Source organism: Alligator sinensis, unplaced genomic scaffold (genome assembly GCF_000455745.1).
Source record: "Alligator sinensis unplaced genomic scaffold, ASM45574v1 scaffold553_1, whole genome shotgun sequence".
Taxonomy (NCBI): domain Eukaryota; kingdom Metazoa; phylum Chordata; order Crocodylia; family Alligatoridae; genus Alligator; species Alligator sinensis.
Window position 1 is genome coordinate 1,318,767 of NW_005842389.1, and position 18,186 is coordinate 1,336,952.

An 18,186-nucleotide genomic window follows, 5' to 3' on the forward strand; every position below is an offset into this window, starting at 1 on the left:
CCCCCGGCCTGGTCTCCGCGCGCGGGCAGCGCTGCAAGAGGGAGCGCTCGGGGCAGGTCGGACCGGGCACCTGTGCTATGATTTGGTGTTTCTGGCTTGTCTCCCTCAGCCGGTTCTCCAGCATCTTTGCTGAAGGTAAGGGGTGCGCGGCGTGCCCCCGGCTCTCTGCCCCAGGGCCTGACCCAGAGCCCCGAGTACCACCGGTGCTTCCCGCGTGCCCTGGGTCAGGCAGGGGCTAGAGAGGAGTGATGCATGGGCTGCTGGGGTTGTGGGCAGAGCAGTGAGGGGATCAGAGGTGGAAAAAGTCAATGCTCCCAAGGCTGTCCTATGCTAGAGGGGGTGTCCTATGCACAGCTGTGCAGCCCGTGACCTCCCTGAGCTGCCAGGGCTGACTTTCCCCTTGCTACAGGGGAGCACTCTACATCTTGTTGTGGCACGTGAGCAGCTTGGGGGTGCGATTCCTGCCCTGGTGCTCCAGGAAGGACCCTGCAGGGCTTTGAGGGGGGGGCACTCACTTCTCTGTGCTGATGGGCACAGGGGCCAAGACAAGGTTTCTGAGCAGGTCTCCTGCTGTCCCCCAACCTGGCACAGCTCCTTTCCTGCCCCTACCCTCCTGGCGCTCCAGGGCTGCTGGGAGGTTGGGTGCACCAGCGAGTGCAGCACAGGTCTGAAAGGGGGCCTGGGTTCTGCTCAGGGCAAGAGGCTGAGACCGGCGGGGTGGCCTTGGAGAACCATTTCTGCAGAGGGCAATGATGGCTGTGGCTGTTCTCTCTGTCCTGGGCATGGTGGTGGGGGCCAGACAGTGCTGCTGGTGTCAGGCACATGCTGGCAGGCCAGGACAGGCAGTGCTATGTGTCCTGCTGTGCTCTAACCAGTACTTTCTCCTGGCTCTGTGTGGCTTCCTCACATGGCAGCAGAATGGGGGCAAGATGCTCTGGGGGGGGGTTCCCTACATGTGGCTTTGTGCCCTTCCTTGCTCCCACCATGCAAGGCAGAGGAGAGGGCAGTGGCTGTGAGGGGCCCTGCCACCCTGCATAATGGCTTGGCTGGGGTCTGACTGCGTGGCCTCTCACTGGGGTGCCTGCAAGAGCAGCTGAGAGCAGGGCTTGGGTGACAACACAGCAGCTGTTCTTGTTACGCCTGAGCCCCAGGCATCGCTGTGGCTTTCCCAGGGAGCCTGGGGGCCCAATCCGGCTAAAACTTTCCTGTGGTGGCTCCTGCAGGCAACGGCAACAGCAGCACCAAGGGCCAGGCAGAGTCACAGGCTGTGGTTGGGCGCATTGGAGAGAGCGTGATCCTGGGCTGTGACCTCCTGAATGCACATGAGGCACGTCCCCCGCTCTACGTGATCGAGTGGGTCCGCTTTGGCTTCGTCCTTCCCATCTTCATTAAGTTTGGCCTCTATTCGCCACGTGTGGATCCAGAATACGTGGGTAAGTCAGCACCAGCACAGCTGGCGAACAGAGGAACTGGCCAGGAGGGAGGATGGAGCTGTGTGGATGGAGCAAAGGGTGCAGGGAAGTTGCTGGCATCATGCAGCAGTGGGGGGCATGGTAGCCCACCCTGCACCAGGCCCAGGGGTGTTTTCAGCCATTCCCTCTTGTCTCAGCATGCAGGGGCTGGCCTTGACCTCAGGGCGCCAGGCAGTGGCAGGTCCTGGCCAGGCTGGCTCTGGTGTAGCACTCTAACACACTGGTGCCTGCTGCGTGGTCTCCTCCCCTCTCCCTGGCTGGGCCCCAGCCAAGGGCTGCTGCTGTCAGACAGCATTAATCATGCTTCACTGCCCTGGGGAGGTGTGGAGCCACATGGCTAGGCTCTTGCCTTCTGCTGGGCTGGGCTGAGTGCGGCGGGAGAGGCCAGACCAAATTGAATGGTCCAGGCTGTGGCCCCGTTGCTGGCTGGGCAGGGAGCCTGGAGGATTGGGGTGTCTGGTTCCATCCTAGCAGGGCAGGGAAGGGCTGCTTGGCTCTGGCTGTCCAGCCTTCAGTTGAAAAGCAGGGACCCCAATGCTGGGCTGAGGCCCCCTGTTCAGAGGCAAATTGTTCCCAGCTGCCCTGAGTAGAGCAGTGGGGACGGAGCGATGGGGGGGGCCAGCAAGGAACAGGTTGCACACGTCGATAGGCATTGGGGCAGGGTAGAGACAGTACATGCCAGAGGGAGAGGTGCATGTCCCAGCTCTTTGCAGTGTCTGTGCAGCTCTTCAGGACCCCTCTGCACGGGATGGTGTGCATTGGGCATGTGCTGGCATGTCTGAGTTGTAGGTAGCTGCTTTGCACAGGGAAGGGGAGTGCTGCTTGGCCCACCTCTTTTGGCAGTGAGATGCAGCAGGCAGCATCTTCCCTTCCTCAGTGCCCAGACAGTCCCTGGGATGCACATGGCTGTGACTCGGCCCTTGGAGCACATGGCAGCCTGTGCCGGGGAGCAGGGCTCTGTATGGCCCAGAGCACAGGCAGAGCCCTGGGCTGGTGGGACAAGGCAATATGATGCTGTTGGCCTCAGAAGCTGAGCAGGGAGCAGGCGATGGTCCAGGTGCAAGCAGGGCTTGGATGCTCTGTGCTGCAGGGAGGAGCATGGAGGTCTCGAGCCTTGGCTACACGGAGGCCCTTTCTTGCCAGGGTCAGAGGTCAGGCTGATGCTACTCTGGGCTCCCTGTCTCTGTCTAATCCTATAATCCCACCTGTGGGCTGCTGCTCCAGCAGGCTCTTTGTTTGGGCCCAGCTGGGATCCGCTCTGGCTCTTCCCAGGAGGCTGTGGAGCTTGGTGCAGGCATGAGCAACCTGCTGTAGCAGTCGCCCTGTGCTACTCCTTTCACACGGGCCCCTCAGCACACACATTGGCCTTTCCTGAAGCCCATCTGTTGGGTGGCTTCTGCTGGATAGGGCCAGGTCCCACTAGACTCCAGGGCAGAAAGCTGCCCCTCTGTGCCCAAGTGCTGTGATGTGAGGATGAACAGAGCTAGAGTATCATTGAGGGACTCGGCTGGAACCACCAAGGCATCAGTCCTAGTAACACACAGAGCAGGTGGCCCCATGTGCCCACTCCCCATGCCACAAGCCAGCCCCAGGCTGGAGCCTCGTGGCTGGGACATCAGGACATGTACCGTGCTGAGGGAAGCTCTTGCACGTGCATCTGCTGTTGGTGCCAGACCAGGGGCATTTCTGCAGTGAGTGGCAGCACAGAGGATCTGGGAGCCCCCAGGGCAGAGAGACTGGGGGTTTCTGGGTGCTGTCGTCTCAGCCCCGCATGGTCACTTGAAGGTTGAGCTTGGGCAGAGGATTTCAGGGAAGCCGGTAATTGGCAGTACTGGCCTGAGTGGGATTTGGAGCGAAGCTGTCCTGGAGCTGGGGCCGCAGTGTGGGAGGGGGATGTTCTCCTGCTCACAGGGCATTTAAGGAGGCACAGTGGCAGGGCTTTGGGGTGCTCAACAAGTGTGGAGGCGGCAGCAACGCATCTGATCTTAATTAAGGGACAGGATTGGCACCAGTTGCAGGAGAAGCTAAGGAAGGGGAGGAGGCTGGAAACTGGCAATCCAAGGCAGAGCTGGTGGCATTAACACAAAGCAGATCCCAGCAGGATGTGCCACAGCAAAGTACTGCTGCTCCTCGGGGGCAGGCCAGCCTGGTGGGAGGGGGCAGCTGGGGAGCCCAGACACTACTCGGAGGAGGGCAGCGCTGGTGTCCCTCCAGTATGAGCAGAGCTGGCTGCACACACGTGTGTGTGTGTGTACGCGCACACATGCGTGTGAAATCACTGGAATGGTTTCAGATCAGCATTGTGGGCAGGGGTTGCCCCTTCCTATCAGCAAACTTGGTCCATCCACAGCAATACATTGGGCACCAAAAAATAGGGCTGACTGAGCCAGTGGTAGGTGGGCCTGGATGTTGTGTGAATCCTCCAGGTCAGGATCAGAAAGATCTTGACTTTCAAAATGCTTGAGTTGAAGGAGTTGCTTAACCAAAAAAAGGGAGACCAGAAGTAGTGGGGTGTTGCTGTTTATACCATCTCTTCCAGCCCAGCTAACTGGGAAGGGGCTGGGAGCAGGGCAGGACCCTCCGCTGCAACTCTAGTGGCATCGCCTGTCTCCCCACACAGGGTCCCGCTCCTAAGCAAACGGAGAAGGCCTCTTCCTGCTGTCCTGTACCAGTGAGCACCTGCGGGTTCTGGCTGGAGCCTTGCAAGGCTCCCACCTCACAAGTCACCAGCAGGAAGGACTGACCTCCAACGGTAGCTGTGGCACTTGCCTATCTCAGAACGCCCTTATCCCCACGTCCAGTGGCACACAGATACGTGTGCCAGGCTCAGCTCCAGGACTTCTCCGCACCTCTGTGGGTCCAGGAGGAGAAATGGCACAAAGGCTCGCATCTTCCCTCAGCTGTGTAGGCAATTAGCAGCCCTCTGGCAGAAGATGTGCACCTTTAGGGACCACTAAATAAGAGCTATATAGGGCACAAGCATCTGTGAACTCAAGCTCACTGCCCTGGTCTGCTGACCAGGGGGTGCCGCCTCTGAGCAGCCACATGTCAGAGCAGACGTGCGGTCAGCAGTGGGCTCACTCCCAGCACGGGCTGCCCCTGCCTAGAGACGGGTGCTGGGGCTGCCCTCTAACCTGAGCCTCCTTTTGCATAAACAGTGCTGCAGACACTCAAGTCAGGCTGTCCAGCCAGAGAAGTGCCGTGCAGCTCAGTGCCAGCCACATAGCCCCTGCTCCAGCTGTTCAACCCCAGCGAGACCCTGCCTCTTGGAGCATGCAGAGAGTCCCAGGTTCCTCCAGGGCAGTTGTGCAGAGTGAGGTCAGGTCCCTGAGGGCAGCATGGCTGGAGAATGCCCAGGATCCCTGTGCTGGGCTGGTGCTGCCTCCTGGGAGCCTCCATGGGGGTGTGGAGCATGGCACTGCTGGCCTCTGCTGCCTGCCCGTTCCCGACCTGGCCTGTTTGCAGGCTGTCTCCCTTGCGTCTCCTGGAAGGCCCCAGGCTGTGCAGGGTGCTGCCTGCAGCCTGTTGCTGGGCTGGGTCTTTGTCTCTGTAACCCTGGCTGCTGCTGCTCTGTTACCTGAGCTGCTAGTCCTGAGGCCTCACCAGGAAGCAGCCCAGCATGCCCGGGGGCAGCCCAACATGCCCGAGTTATAAGCTGCCCACGGATGGCCACGGGAGCAGACGTGAGGGGCTCCCTCCCTGCTGCCCAGTGCCCATATGAAGATGCTGGCTGCCTGAGGGTCCTTGGGGGAACCTTTTGTGCCCTGGCTTCTTTGTGCAGCCTCCAGGCCCTTCCTGGGGGCACTGGGGATTTGCTGTGCTGCCTGTCCCTGCCTCGGAGGCGGCTGCACCTGGGCACAGCCATATCGGACACGGCGCAGTGGAAGGGAATGTGAGAAGGGAACAGCCTGCAGGGCAGAGCTGCGCTGGGGGATGTGGGCGGCTGCCGAGGCCAGGGCATAGCCTGCAATGGCCCCAAGCCCTGGGCAGAGCCGTGTTGTAGGGGTAGGGCACAGCAGGCTGAGCCGGGCTGTCTGCGGGGAGCCAGTCTATGAGTGTCCGTGTCTGTAATTAGGGCGAGGGGGTGGCTCAGCTGTTCCCATGGCAATGGGCTGCTTATTTTCAATCCTCCTGCAACCCCGGCTGTGCATGGGAGAGAGGACAGGGTGGGGAGGGGCTGCCTGGGCCTTAACGGGCAGGGCTTCAGCTTGGATTTAGCTCGTTGCCATAATTCCCAGGTGTGCCGAGCCAGTCGTGCTGTCCAGGGTGGATCAGATGCACCCTGCCATGCCCCATGTGTGCCCTGACCTCCACCAGCGGTCACCCCGGCCACCTGCTGTGCCCCATGAAGCCCACCGGGTGCAGGCCCTGCACACCTCCCAGCCCGATTGTGTGGTCCATGAGCTGCAACCCACCCTGCCTGCTGGGACCCTTCCCCTCCCCGCCACCCGCCTGCCAGGGACCTTGCCTGCCCAGCCCTTCCCCGTGCCATCGGCCTCCTGTGCTGCGGAGCCCACAGCCCCTGCCTTCAGCCTGGCTCCCCGAAGGGGCCTGGCCAAGCTCTCCACCCCGGCCCCCCAGCTTTGAGTTTTGTGCAGGGGACGAGTCATCTTGCGGGCCCTGAGCAGGCCTGGCAGGGCCAAGGGGGCAGTTGCTGTCAGGTGCGTTCCCACCCATTGCTGTGGCCCAGCTGGCGGGTGTGCATGATACGGGGAGCAGCCTTTTGGGGCCAAAGCTCAGGGTTGGGCCCCTGCTCTTTGCTAGACGCCAAGCCCACAATGCAGCAGGGCCCCAGTGCATGGGTCTGCCGGGGCCAGGGGGCATTTTGGGTGCAGGCAGGACTGTGCATCTAGACTGTGCATCTGCCAGCCCTGCTGCGCCCTGCTGCGCCCACCCCAACCCAGTGCTCCTGCTGCTGGGCAGCCCAGTAGCCAATGGGATGGGCCCCAGCCTCTTTTGTATCCCTTTGAAGGGCGGTTGCTAGGCAATGGGAGGTGGCGGTTGCTACGGACAATGATGTTTTGTTACCCGCTCTCCTTGAATGGGGAGGAAGGAGTGGGTGGGGCTGCGCAGGGGATTAGGGGGCAGGGGCTTGTCCCAGGCTTTCTCTTTGCAGTTTCATCTCTTCCAATGGGGCTTTGTTCAGGAGGCGACTGCTGCCCGGCGGGGGGAGGGGCGGGACTGCCACCAGCCGCACAAATCCGGGGACTGCATCCTACATCGCCCCCATCTTGCATCAGGCCCTGCCCAGTGCACGAGTGGGGCAAAGGTGGCTGCAGGTGCAGGCAGAGAGGAAGGCAGGCCCAAGCTGTCCCACTGCTGCCCTTGTCCAGAGGGTGGAAAGCCCCAGCCCCGCACCAGCCCAAGGGGCCGTTCCAGCAGGGCAGGGGTCTGGGCCGCGTCCCCATTTGTAGTGTGCTGCGGTGTCCTCGCTGGGGGCAGAGGTGGGGCAGGGGCAGGCACCACCATCACCCGTCACTGCCACCCTTGGCCGGTCCGCAAAGGGCAAGTGCTGCGTGGCCAGGCAGTGGGGACAGCTGGCAGCACCCGCTGCTGCAGCAGGAACAGACGCAGCTGACGGGTGCAGGCCCTGGGGCAGCATCTGGTTTTTCTTTAAAAAAAAAAAAAAATGTTGTGTCCCAAGCCAAATCAAGTCCAAATCCATGTGTCAGTCCAGAACCGTAAGTGGCCCTACAACCAGCAAACATCTTCCACCTCCACCAGGGGCTTCAGATCTCTCCAAAGTTTTTTGGCAAGCATCATCCTACATGCAGGCCCAAACCTGGAGGCTTGGGGTTCAGATGCTCCCAAGTTTCGCCTGCCCTCAGCCCTATGGCTGCAGGAGCAAGCTAGGGAGGAGCTTCCCATTTCCATAAAATGGGCATTAAGCCCCAACACCTCAGCGGGTACTAAACCACGCCCGAAGAACAGTTATCCCTGGGAGGCCTTAGAAAAACTGCCTTCTTGGACTCAGATACATGATGTTTCCTCTGCCAGGGGCAGCATCTGGTGCCTGAGTCGGGGGGTCTGTCCTGGCAGCTAGGCCAGCTGAGAGCGTCTTGGGGTGACTGCGGGGTGCGGTGCGAGGCCTGCGGGTGCTGCAAGACAGTCCTCTCATCTTGCAGAGGATACTGTGTGGGGCAGAGACCCCGTGTCTAGCTGCAGAGGGATGAGGGAGCACCCGCAGCTGGGAGCTAGGCAAGGACTGGTGCGCGTCACCCAGGGATGTGGCTGCTGTCAGTGTCATGCTGAGAGCACGTTGCACATTTGCACGTGTGATAGGAAAGCGAGTTGCATGTTTGCATGTGTAATAAGAGGCAGCCCACAAGGTCCCCAGCCCAGGAAGGGCCCTGCCTCCCCCTGAGTCTCTCTTGGAGAAGTTTTATTGAACAAAACTTGGACAAAGTGTTAAACCAAGGCTGTTCTGCTTCTGAGCAGCCCTGGCCACCAGCAACACATTGCATGGGCCACTTGTGTCCTCCACTGCAATGTAACAGCACCCCCACCACATGCCATGTCCTCTCCTACTGTGCCACAATGCAGACTCGAACGTGCTGCACTGTGCCAGTGCTCCTATACTGCTGCACAGGGTCCGTGGAGTGACCTGGTCACTGATGCCCTGCCCCCAGGGACGGGAGCCAGAAGAAGGAAGAGGGTGGGGGAGCCTGGAGACTTGGGCAGCAGCAGCTGTACCCAAATCAGGAGCTTGGGGGCCACATGTAAACCCCTTAGGGGCCAGATGGACAGCCCTACGTTAAACCAGATGCCCCCACAGGTTCCTCCCTGCCCTTACTAGATACAGGGTCTGCTGCTGCCACTCTAGGCGAAACCTTGGCAGCTTACCACCTGGGTCTGCTAACTGCATAGGGCTTGCTGGACCCAGGCCCCCAGCCCTTGAAGAGGTAGTCCCCGCTGTGGCATACCTGTATGCGAGTGTACCTGTTGGGCATTGGGGTGGGACACATGTCTGACCTGGTAGTGTTCTTGGGGTTCAGGCAGGTATAGAGATGTGGCTGTGAGTGTTGTGCACACTTGTGTGTGCTGTTCTGTGTGCTGACATGTAGGGCAGTAAGCGCGTGTGTTACCTGTGACTGTGCATGGAGCATTATCAGGTTGGAAGGGGGCTCTTGGGTCACTGACCCCAGTGCTCAGCTGTCACAGATGGCCACAACCTGTAGCCCTGGTTGCAAAATTACACAGCCCCAACTTAAGACCCGTTCACCTTCTTGCTTCCGCTGCTCTTATGATGGGGAGGGGAGGGGGCTTTAGCCCCTCACTCTGCATAGGGTTTGAAACCTCCTGCTGCTCTCCAGCTGAAGCGTATTCCTGGCAAGGTCCTGCCTGCTTGCCCTTGTGCCAGCATTGGCCTTTTCACTTCAGCAACTCTTCTGCCTCCCTTGTGTTTCTGTCTCAGCCGTTCATTGGCAGCAGGTGCCCCTCCCAGCGACTGCTCTGTCAGGCTGAACAAGCCACGCTTTTTTTTTTCCTTCCCCTTCCTGCAGGCTCTCCCCTCCCTGGCTCATGGGTGCAGTCGTTCCCTGCACCTGTCCTGGTCTGAGTCTCTCTCTTGTAAATATGGGCACTGGAATATAGTGGTCCAGATGAGATCTCTGGACATGTGCGTTGCACACATGCCCATGTGGGGAGGGGGGACATCCGTGCATGTCCTGAGCAAATCCCTTTAGCAAACAGCAGAAACCTCTGTTTCTGTTTTACACTGTAGGAAAACATACGGAGCTTACTGGGCCAATAAACACTATTGAATTACCTTACTTCCTTGCAGATAACATGCCCCTGTGTGTACCACTCACCTTGTTTTTGAACAGCATTAAAGAAAGAAATCTCTTTTTTTGCAGAGAAACCGAGTAGCAGCAGCTGGGGAGTCAACCCCACGTGCTGGGTGGAAGCTGGATAGGGCTGCACCAGGTTCAAGGCCACATGCTGGGTCTGTCTTGGCACCAGGTCCAGGGGCTGGGGTTTACCCTGCATGCTGCCTCAATCCTGCACATCACCATGATCCTGGACATGGGATCTGGGCCAGCATGCTGGTCCCAATCCCACATGCTAGCCCAATCCTGTGCTAGCCCGATCCTACATGCTGGGTCCAAGCTGGTGCACTAGGTTCAGGGCCATGTGCCATGTCCCAGATGGCATGCCAGGTCTTGGGTCACTGCAGGGTCCAGTTGGAGACCGACCTTGCATGCCAGCCTGTTCTGGCACACACGATCATATCATTCAGATGGCAGCTCCCACAGGTCTAGAAATGTGGGGGTAGGGGGATGATGGTAGCATTAATTGCTGCAGCTTATATGCCACCAAATTTCTGGACCTGTGGGAAATTCATATTTCTCTCATATAATGCATACCCTGATTCCCCCAAGCTGGTTTTGGGGGGAAAAGTATGTTATGTGCAAGAAAACATGGCATATTGCATGTACATGCATGTGTGCTTCTTGCAGTGTGTATGCATACATGTGTACCTGGCACTGCCTGTGGGGTGTGTCCAGATATGTCTAACAGGTATTATGTGCCTGTTGGTTTACCTGTGTGCATGCTGCTCGCTGTACATCTGCTCCTGCCTCCAACCTCAGTATGGAAGTGTGTGTGTCTGGGAAGTCTGACTGTATCGCAGGTGTTTCGGTACAGGTGTACCAAGAAGATCAGGTCACGTATTTCACAGCGAGGGATTTTTTGAACAGGAAATAGTGTCTCCCTGAAATGCTCTGTAGGAATGTGCCATGCTCAGCAGAGCCTTTCCAGTGGAACAAGTGAGGCCAGAGGCTGGGGCGCTGCAACGGAGGTGCTTGCACTCCAGTCCTCACTCTGCCTTGTTCAGAGCAGGTCCCTCACACCCCAGGTGAGTCCCCCGACTGCCTGCTTAGCTGTTGCGGGCAGTCACTCAGGTGCAGGAGACCCAGGTTCCAGCCCAGCTCCAAGACTATCACGTTGTTGTACCAAGCGGAGCAGGTGAGGTGAAGGGGCATGATACAGGAGAGCCGATAGCCTGGTAGCTGGCACTTGTGTGCAGGGATGGCAGAGCGGGGACACAAAACGGGGTCTCCCTCAGCATCTGTGCCTGGGGTGCGCGTGTGTGCTCTCTGCACCCCAGCCCTGTGCTGAGCCAATTGTCTGCCACGATCCTGAGCCGATTATGTCTCTGATAATAGCTCTGAGGATTAGGGGGTTGCATTTGCTGCTGCTTTAGGTTTCTTATCTTCCTCCTCATCGAAGAGCCTACACAGTGCTGGACCAGGAAATGCCCCCGCAGCCCATGGCTCTGGGCTGGATGCCATGCAGTTACAGAGAAAAAGCAGCCCTGCTTGCGGCCTGGCCTCTGGCTACTGCCAAAGCCCCGCACAAGCCCCATCTGACCTAGCCCCGGCATATGCTGGGGGCAGGGACACTGGGCCTAGCGGGGCTTGAAACCAGTAACTTCTTCAAGTGGCTGTCTAGCGATGGGGAGCGGCACGGAGGGGAGATCAGGGGCTGGGGGATCCGGGGGAGGCAGCAGTTAACATATGTGCATGGGGGAGCTCACAGGGAGGAGCACGCAATAGGGACTGCAGAGTGTGGGGAGGAAGGAAGGGGCTCCTGGAAGGGAGGCACTGAGCCCAGGCGTGCGCACTGGGGACAGGGAGGTGAGCGGCAGGACTTAGTGCAAGCCCATTGCCTGGGACAGGGGCCACATGGGTTGGGGGCAAAGCCTGAAGGGGGTCTGGGCTTCTGATGCTAATGCTCCCAGCCTTCCCTGCGCACCTCTCAGCCCCGCTGCCTGACAGCAGCCAGTGTGTGTAATGCTAAATGTCTGTTTAACTGACCTCTGCCCCGTGTCCCTGCCCTGCCTTTGTCCAAGGGGCCGTTCCCAGCCCCCTGCTGAGCTGCGAATGGGAGGCAGGGCCAGGAGGCCATGTACTGAGCTGCAGGGTCTCAGCCAGGGCATGGGGAGCCTGGTGGTCCCTCCGGGGCGGGGCTGGCAGCAACGGGGGAGGTTCTTGGTCAGAGCCCAGGGTAGAAGTGCAGGCAGGGTCCAGACCCTTGCAGGGAGGGCCCTGGGTGCGCCAAAGGGTGACAGACCTGGGTCTGCTGCCCTGTGTCTGTTTGCCGCTGGCAGCCACGGGCAGGCATGAGCTGGCACCGTCCTGGTCCGACTGAGCCCCCAGCCTACTTGAGAAAAGAGCACGCACAAAACGGCCGTGTGCCCACCCAGGCTTAGAGACGCACATGGGCAGATGCCCCGGGGCACGCGGGGTGTTCCCAGGCTGACACTGGGGCTGCTGCTTGCCGCTGTGCAGGCGGCCATCCGCTGAGCAGAGCTGTCTGTGGGCAGGTCGTGTGCGGATTCAGGAAGGCGCTTCCCTGTGGATCGACCTGCTGCGCACTGAGGACCAGGGCTGGTACGAGTGCCGCGTCCTCTTCCTCGACCGGCACAACAACGACGACGAGTTCCAGAACGGCACCTGGATCCACCTCACTGTCAACTGTAGGTACCAGGCCCTGCTGTGCCCTGGGCCGTGCCGCGGGGGTGGGCATGGGGGGAGGAGAGGGTGATATACAGCGCCAGGTGGGAGCAGCTCCCTCGATGCTCTGCCCTGCCTGGCTCTGCGAGGAGGCTTTGTCTTCCCTGCGTTACCTGGAGCATGCTGTGTCAGGCTGCGGCATCCCAGGACCCAGGGCTGTGCCAGGCTGATCCATGCCTGCAGGGGCAGTTATGCTTTGTGACCTGTGTTGGGGGGTGTGGGCTTATGGCACATTTGGGGGTCAGTGGGGTTGTGGGGCAGGCTTGTCTGCTCTGTGGGCAGAGGGGCCAGCCTTGAGCAGCACCTTCTCCTGTTGGATGCCTTTGCAGCTGGTGGCACAACTGGCTTTCCAGTGCGAGGGCAAGGTACGTCTGAGGCAGTGCTTAGGAAGGCTGTGCAGGAGCAGTGGGGCAGGCTGGGGTGGGAGCCTGGCTCTGCTCAGTGTAGTTGCTCTAGCAAGCTCAGGGCGTTTTCTGCAGAGCCTGCTGGAAGCTCAGCCAGCCTGGGCGAACTTTGCCCCTTGCAGCAAATCCTGCTTGTACCAGCTGTGCTTGTGTGACTCTCAGCCTGAAGGCCCAGTAATCCTCCCTGGGAGCCTTGACGCTGGGTGTGTGCAGGGGAAGCCCAAGCAGCTTACCGAGAAATAGGGCCACAAGCCGACATTGGCAGAGCAGCTCAGCCGGGCAGGACAGGTGGGATGCCCACGTCCCGCCTGCCTGTCTTAATCCCTGCACCGCTCCCCTCACATCCTCTTCTCTGCTCCCGGGGACTCCTGACCTCTTGCCTTCTCTGGACTTAACCAGATTCCTCCTCTCAGCCTGTGCAAGAGCAGCCCGTTCACTAGGCACTGCCCAGGGTGGCAGGGAGTGAGCCAGGCTCTCTGCAGCAGGCTGGCAGAGTCCTAGCAGCTGCCTTCCTCGAAAGCTCGGCTTTCCCCCTGGGTGCCAAGCCTATTAGCAGGGCGGCAATGGACGGCTCAGGCGGAGGGGAGGGGAGGGGAGCTGTGTCCTGGCTGGAGCATGCACACGAGAGGGAGGTGTCCTGCTGCAGCTCGCCCGGGAGGGGGCTGGTTACCTGCTGAGCTGTGGCTGCAGGTGTAGCTGTGGCTGCTGAGCTGCAGGGGTGTCCATGGAAAGCTGGCCAGGGACCCTGCTCTGCTAGAGTGACAGGAGCTCAAAGGCCCTTGGATTTGCACTGCCTTTGCCGAACGTTGGGTTTGGAGATCAGCTCGCATCCCACTGCATCCCAGGCGCACCCTTCCGAACAAGCTGTTTGTAAGAAGCCCAGTGTTAACTGTTAAACCTCAGGAGGAGCTGGCCCTTGACCCACCGGTTGGCATGGGGGGCTGGCCGTGGGGAAATCTCCCATTTGGAGAAACCCCCTCACACACACCTGCCTCTTGACACACGCTGTACTGAAGGGAGACGTTCCCGCACTCCACCCCTCGCATGCTGTACGGTACGGCCTTTCCACGCTATACTGAGGGGAACTCATCCAGTCCTCACCCACAGATGCACTGTATCAAGAGGAGGCCTCGTTTGGCCATCCCACACAAGCTGTACCAAGAGACACCTTCCCCCTTTGCACATGCACTGCCTGAGAGGAGACCCCACACATCCCAGCCCTCTCCCACCATGCCAAGGTGCTGCCCTCACACCCCATGGGAGGTTCCCCCTCGACCTCCACCTCACTTGCACGTGCGCTGTGCCACAGGGAGACGGGCTGTGTTGAGGGGGAAGCCTCCCTCCTTCCCCTCTTGCACGCATGTGTGTGCTGTTTGGAGGAGCCCCCTTCCCCACCAGTGTGCCCCCTCCACGTGCTGCCAGCACAGCACCGTGCACCCCTCGCAGTCGCTGTACCGAGGGAGACCCTTGCCAGCCCGCTGGGGGCTCACAGGCCATACCGAGGGGCAGCCTTTGCTTCTCTCACACACATGTAAAACCCTCTGCCCTCTAACTTACATGCTGCACCAGAAAGACATCCACCCAGTCCCTTCATATACATTGTACTGAGGGAAAATCCTCCCCTGTGCCCCTCTGACACAGCCTCTGCACAAGGGAGACTCCCCCATGCCAGCCTCACACATGCTGGACTGGATGGAGGTCCTCCCTAGACCTGTCGCCCACCCTGCTCATGCACTTGCCTACATGTACCTTCCCCCAGGCTGTCGTCCACACCCGCCCTGTACTTAGGGGGAGACCTCCCTTTACATGGTCCTCCTACACCTGCCTTGGTTCCCTCCTCTCTGCCCATCCACACCTGCCGTGCCACCCCTTGTAGCGCTGTGCTGGGGGCTGCCAGAATCAGTGTGAGGAAACTGAGTCAGAGGGGCAGGGATTTGTCCAGTGCCATGGAGTTAGGCAGCAGCAGATTTGGGGTTAGGGCCTGCATCGCCTACCCCTGCCCCTGTTGCTAGCTGTACTTTTCCAGAGGACTAGCTCCTTCCACCTCTCTCAGCCGGGAAGGGAACCCAAGAGTCCTGGCTCCCAGCCTCAGCTCTGTCCCTCCGATCACATCCCTGCTCCCTGCTGCTGGCCAGCCTAGACAGCAAAGCTCGTGAGTTGTCTCCTGCAGAGCTTGCAGGTGTCACCGCAGGAGGACGCTGGCGTGGCCTGGCTTTGGGGCCAGCAACGTGATTCTGAGGGGCTGGGTGTGTCTCTTCTGCAGCTCCTCCGACCTTCCTAGAGACCCCGCCAGCTTTTGTCGAGGTTCGAGACCGGGACCCCCTGAGCCTCACCTGCAGGGCTGTCGGCAACCCCCAGCCCATCATTATCTGGAAGAGGAGTGACCTGGCCATCGAGAGTGGGGACAAGGTGCAGGTAAGGGAGAGGCAGGATGCGGGGGGAAGGGGCAGTGCCCTGGGAGAGTAAGTGCCGTGGGCTTGGCAGGGGATTAGGGCTGCCTGCAAGGCCACCCAGCCCTGCTCCAAACAGGGCGGTGATGTACAGGGAGAATACCTTGCCCCCTTGCAGAGTAGAGGCCAGGACATGGCCCTGGTGCAGTGTCTCAGGCTGGCCCTGGCCCTGCCCCTGGGGTAGTGGGTAACATGAGGAGGGTTGCCCTGAAACAGCTGGCCTATGCCCCAGAGCTGGGTCTACAGGGCCTGGAGGACCAGGAAAGAGTCAGAGCCACAAGCCTTTGCCCCTACAGGCCAAGGGGTGGCACTTGGGACGGTCACCAGGGCAGTCGCTTTACCCTGGAGCACTGTCCCACCAGGGCCAGGCCAGATGGGGAGGAAGGGAGCCCTTCTCCCTGCCCAAAGTGGTTCATTCCTGAGCAGAGAGGTATTTAGCCATGCTGGTCTGAAGCCAGGCAGAAGGCAGGGTAAATATGCACCTTATAGCCTAGCTAACTAGTTAGTCTACCAAGTGCAATTCATTCCCGAGACTGGTCTGCCCCCTAGCCACCACTCCAGGTTGCACAAGGGAGGCATTTGCTTTTCAAGCTGGGCAGAGGAGTCGTGTGTGAAGGGGACTGGTGGCTCAGTGCTGGCCAGCCCTCCAGGGTTGACAGGCTGTTCCCAGCCGCAGCACTGGGCCCTCCCCAGGGTGATGGGAAGGCATCTGAACCAGTGCAGCTGCAGCCTAAAGGGGCAGGGCTTGAAGGGCCCACCTTTTTTGCATCAGAAAGGAGAGATGGCAGTTCCTTGCTAATAGGGAAACTGCAGATCTCAACATACACTGCTCTGCTGTGGTCCAGGCGGTAAGGGGGCACAGTTCAGCAGAGAGCACTGCTTATTGATTTATTTCTGCATTAGATGCACATGCTGTCCTTCTCTGAAAGGCTCAGGGATGCTTACAGGACGCCTCAGTTATGAAACAGAGAAATATGAAAATCAGGAATAACAAAATGCCACAACCACTCCCCAAGGTCAAAAGCCATGCACCTCACCTTCCTCTGCACCCCTGGCCAAGGAAGGCACCTCCCTCTGCCCAAGCAACCAGCTTCTCAACCCACATTCAATACCTCCGTGAAAGGAAACAACAATCCCGTCCTCGCCACACACACATTCCCTCCCACCCCCACCCACTCCCACTCCTCTACCTTACACACGGGGGATCACTATACCCCTTTACTGTCCCTCACCTCACGTGTTGCATGTGACAGGCAACGTGTGAGCTGAGCCCCGGCCAGTCTCACAGTGGTGCTGGGGCTTGCCCTGTGCATGGGACACGCTCATGATCCAGGACCCAAGTTCTCCCTGCCACACTGGAGTGCTCTAGTGCCTGCTTCAAAACAAAGCTGCCCTGCAGCTCCTTGGGACCTGCCTCTGCTGTGGGAAGCCCAAGGAGGCCGAGTCTCCCTTGTGCTCCCAGCTCTGCTGCCTTGTGCCTTTCTAGGTGAGGAATGGGACCCTGAGGATCACCAGCGCAGAGCGGACCAGTGCTGGGGCCTATACATGCCACGCGTCCAGTGAAGAGGGCACCATCACCCATACTACACGTGTGCTGGTGCAAGGTAAGGGCAGGGCAAGCACGGCAGGGTTCCTGATTGGGGTCGTCACTTGTGGGCACCTCTTGCTATGCACAACACAAGCTGGCTTCTCAGACCTGGAGCTGCACGTGGCAAATACAAGCATGCACTGGTACATGTGCATGCAAACAGCCTCTCAGAGCCAGAGCTGTGCGCACAAACACACACGTGTACACACACACACACTTCTCAGCCAGTCAGAGCTGCGCCAGGCATGCAGGATGCACGTGTACACACACATTGAGACTTGGCTAAGCTTGTCTTCTCTCAGCATGCACCATACATTGCAGGGATAGACCTGCCCTTTACCTCGGGGAGCACCCGGCCTCAGCTGAGCTACAGAGCCAAGTTCTGCCAGTAGTCCTGGGCCCCAACCAAATGTGTCCACTTCAGCGCTGCCAGCAATATCAGGACTGTAGTGGGGCCAGTTCAGGCCCTTAGTATCCCAGGCCCTCAGCACCCTATCCTAGTGCTGCCAGGGAACAGTGGCAGTGGAGCAGCGTTCCCTTTAAGCTGTGTGGCCGTGCCTGGCAGTGTGGCATGAGTGCACCTGCACAGCTTAGAGGCAACGCTGCAGTGGAGGGGCTTGATTTGGGCACTGCCAGCCAGAGGTCCCTCCATCCCTTGCTCTGCTTGGGCATGTGTGGAGCCTTTGCCCCAGGCCCCCTCCTCTCCCCCCACCCCACCACAACTGCGGCCCCTTGCTATTTGATTTGGGGGACGCACCAGACAGTGAAAGCACGCTGTGATGACAGCAGGTCTGGTTCTGCATGATGTGGAGCACCTCCAGCCCGCTTGACTCCAGAAGGACTGGGGGGGCTGACCCCAGAGGATGGGGCCCAGGGGAGGGTGTGTGTGTCCACCAGCAAAGACCTGCCTGAACCCTAGCTGGGTCTGGGTGCCATGAGTGGAGCAGGACACTGCTTCATCCATGGGGTGGCCTGCCTTCATCCCTGCCACCTCCCCCGTCTGCCCAGGGGTCCCCCTCCTGCCCAATCCTCACTCTGTGCCCTTTGCCATTGTATTTTCAGGGCCCCCGGTTATTGTAGTGCCTCCCCAAAACATCACTGTCAACCTCACCCAGGATGCCTTCCTGGCCTGCCAAGCCGAAGCCTACCCTGGCAACCTCACCTACAGCTGGTTCCAGGGCAACAGCAACGTCTATCACCTCAGGTATGGAGCAACCAGGTGGTGGGGGCACTGGCACAGCAAGACATTGGTCCCAGACACAGATGGGCATTGGCTACAGCAGGGAGTCATGGAGTGAGAACCAGGGACTTCCCTCTAATTGAGAAAGATTTAATCACACTTGCATTTACACATACATGCACTTGCATGCATTTGCACAGACTTGTAGACTTATATGTACATGCACCCAGCTCTATATGTATTCCCACAAATCCAAATATACAGACATGGATCCGCACATGAATTCATGAGCATGTAGGTGTGTGCATCCATATGTGCTGACATATGTACCTATGTTTGTTTGCCCATGTGCATATATACATGGGTGTATGCTTGCATGTATAAATATGTATACCAATGTGTATGGAGGGGTTTAGGTTGTAGCCGTGTTGGTCTAAGGATATAGGCAGACAAGGTTCCTTGGGTGAATTTGATATCTTTTATTAGACCAACCCAAATGGTTGGAGAATAGTTATTAAGCAAGCTTTCGGGTTCAAAAACCCTTCGTCAGGCTCAGGAAGCTGCAGCAGTTGGTG

At 59.2% G+C, this 18,186-nt stretch overlaps 1 protein-coding gene across 2 annotated transcripts in view; it reads left to right on the plus strand.

Annotated features, from left to right (window-relative positions):
- Nucleotides 1-6: 6 nt before the first annotated feature.
- IGSF9 (immunoglobulin superfamily member 9) overlaps nucleotides 7-18,186 on the plus strand; it is a 47,045-nt gene continuing 28,865 nt past the window's right edge. Inside the window, exons 1-6 of one of the 2 annotated variants that reach the window (XM_025211084.1) lie at nucleotides 7-135; nucleotides 1,224-1,433; nucleotides 11,800-11,952; nucleotides 14,657-14,808; nucleotides 16,330-16,447; nucleotides 17,494-17,635. In XM_025211084.1, coding sequence (XP_025066869.1) covers nucleotides 78-135; nucleotides 1,224-1,433; nucleotides 11,800-11,952; nucleotides 14,657-14,808; nucleotides 16,330-16,447; nucleotides 17,494-17,635 — 833 coding nt within the window. In that variant the 5' untranslated portion in view covers nucleotides 7-77. The remainder of the gene's footprint in view (nucleotides 136-1,223; nucleotides 1,434-11,799; nucleotides 11,953-14,656; nucleotides 14,809-16,329; nucleotides 16,448-17,493; nucleotides 17,636-18,186) is intronic. The other variant, XM_025211085.1, reaches the window with a different exon arrangement.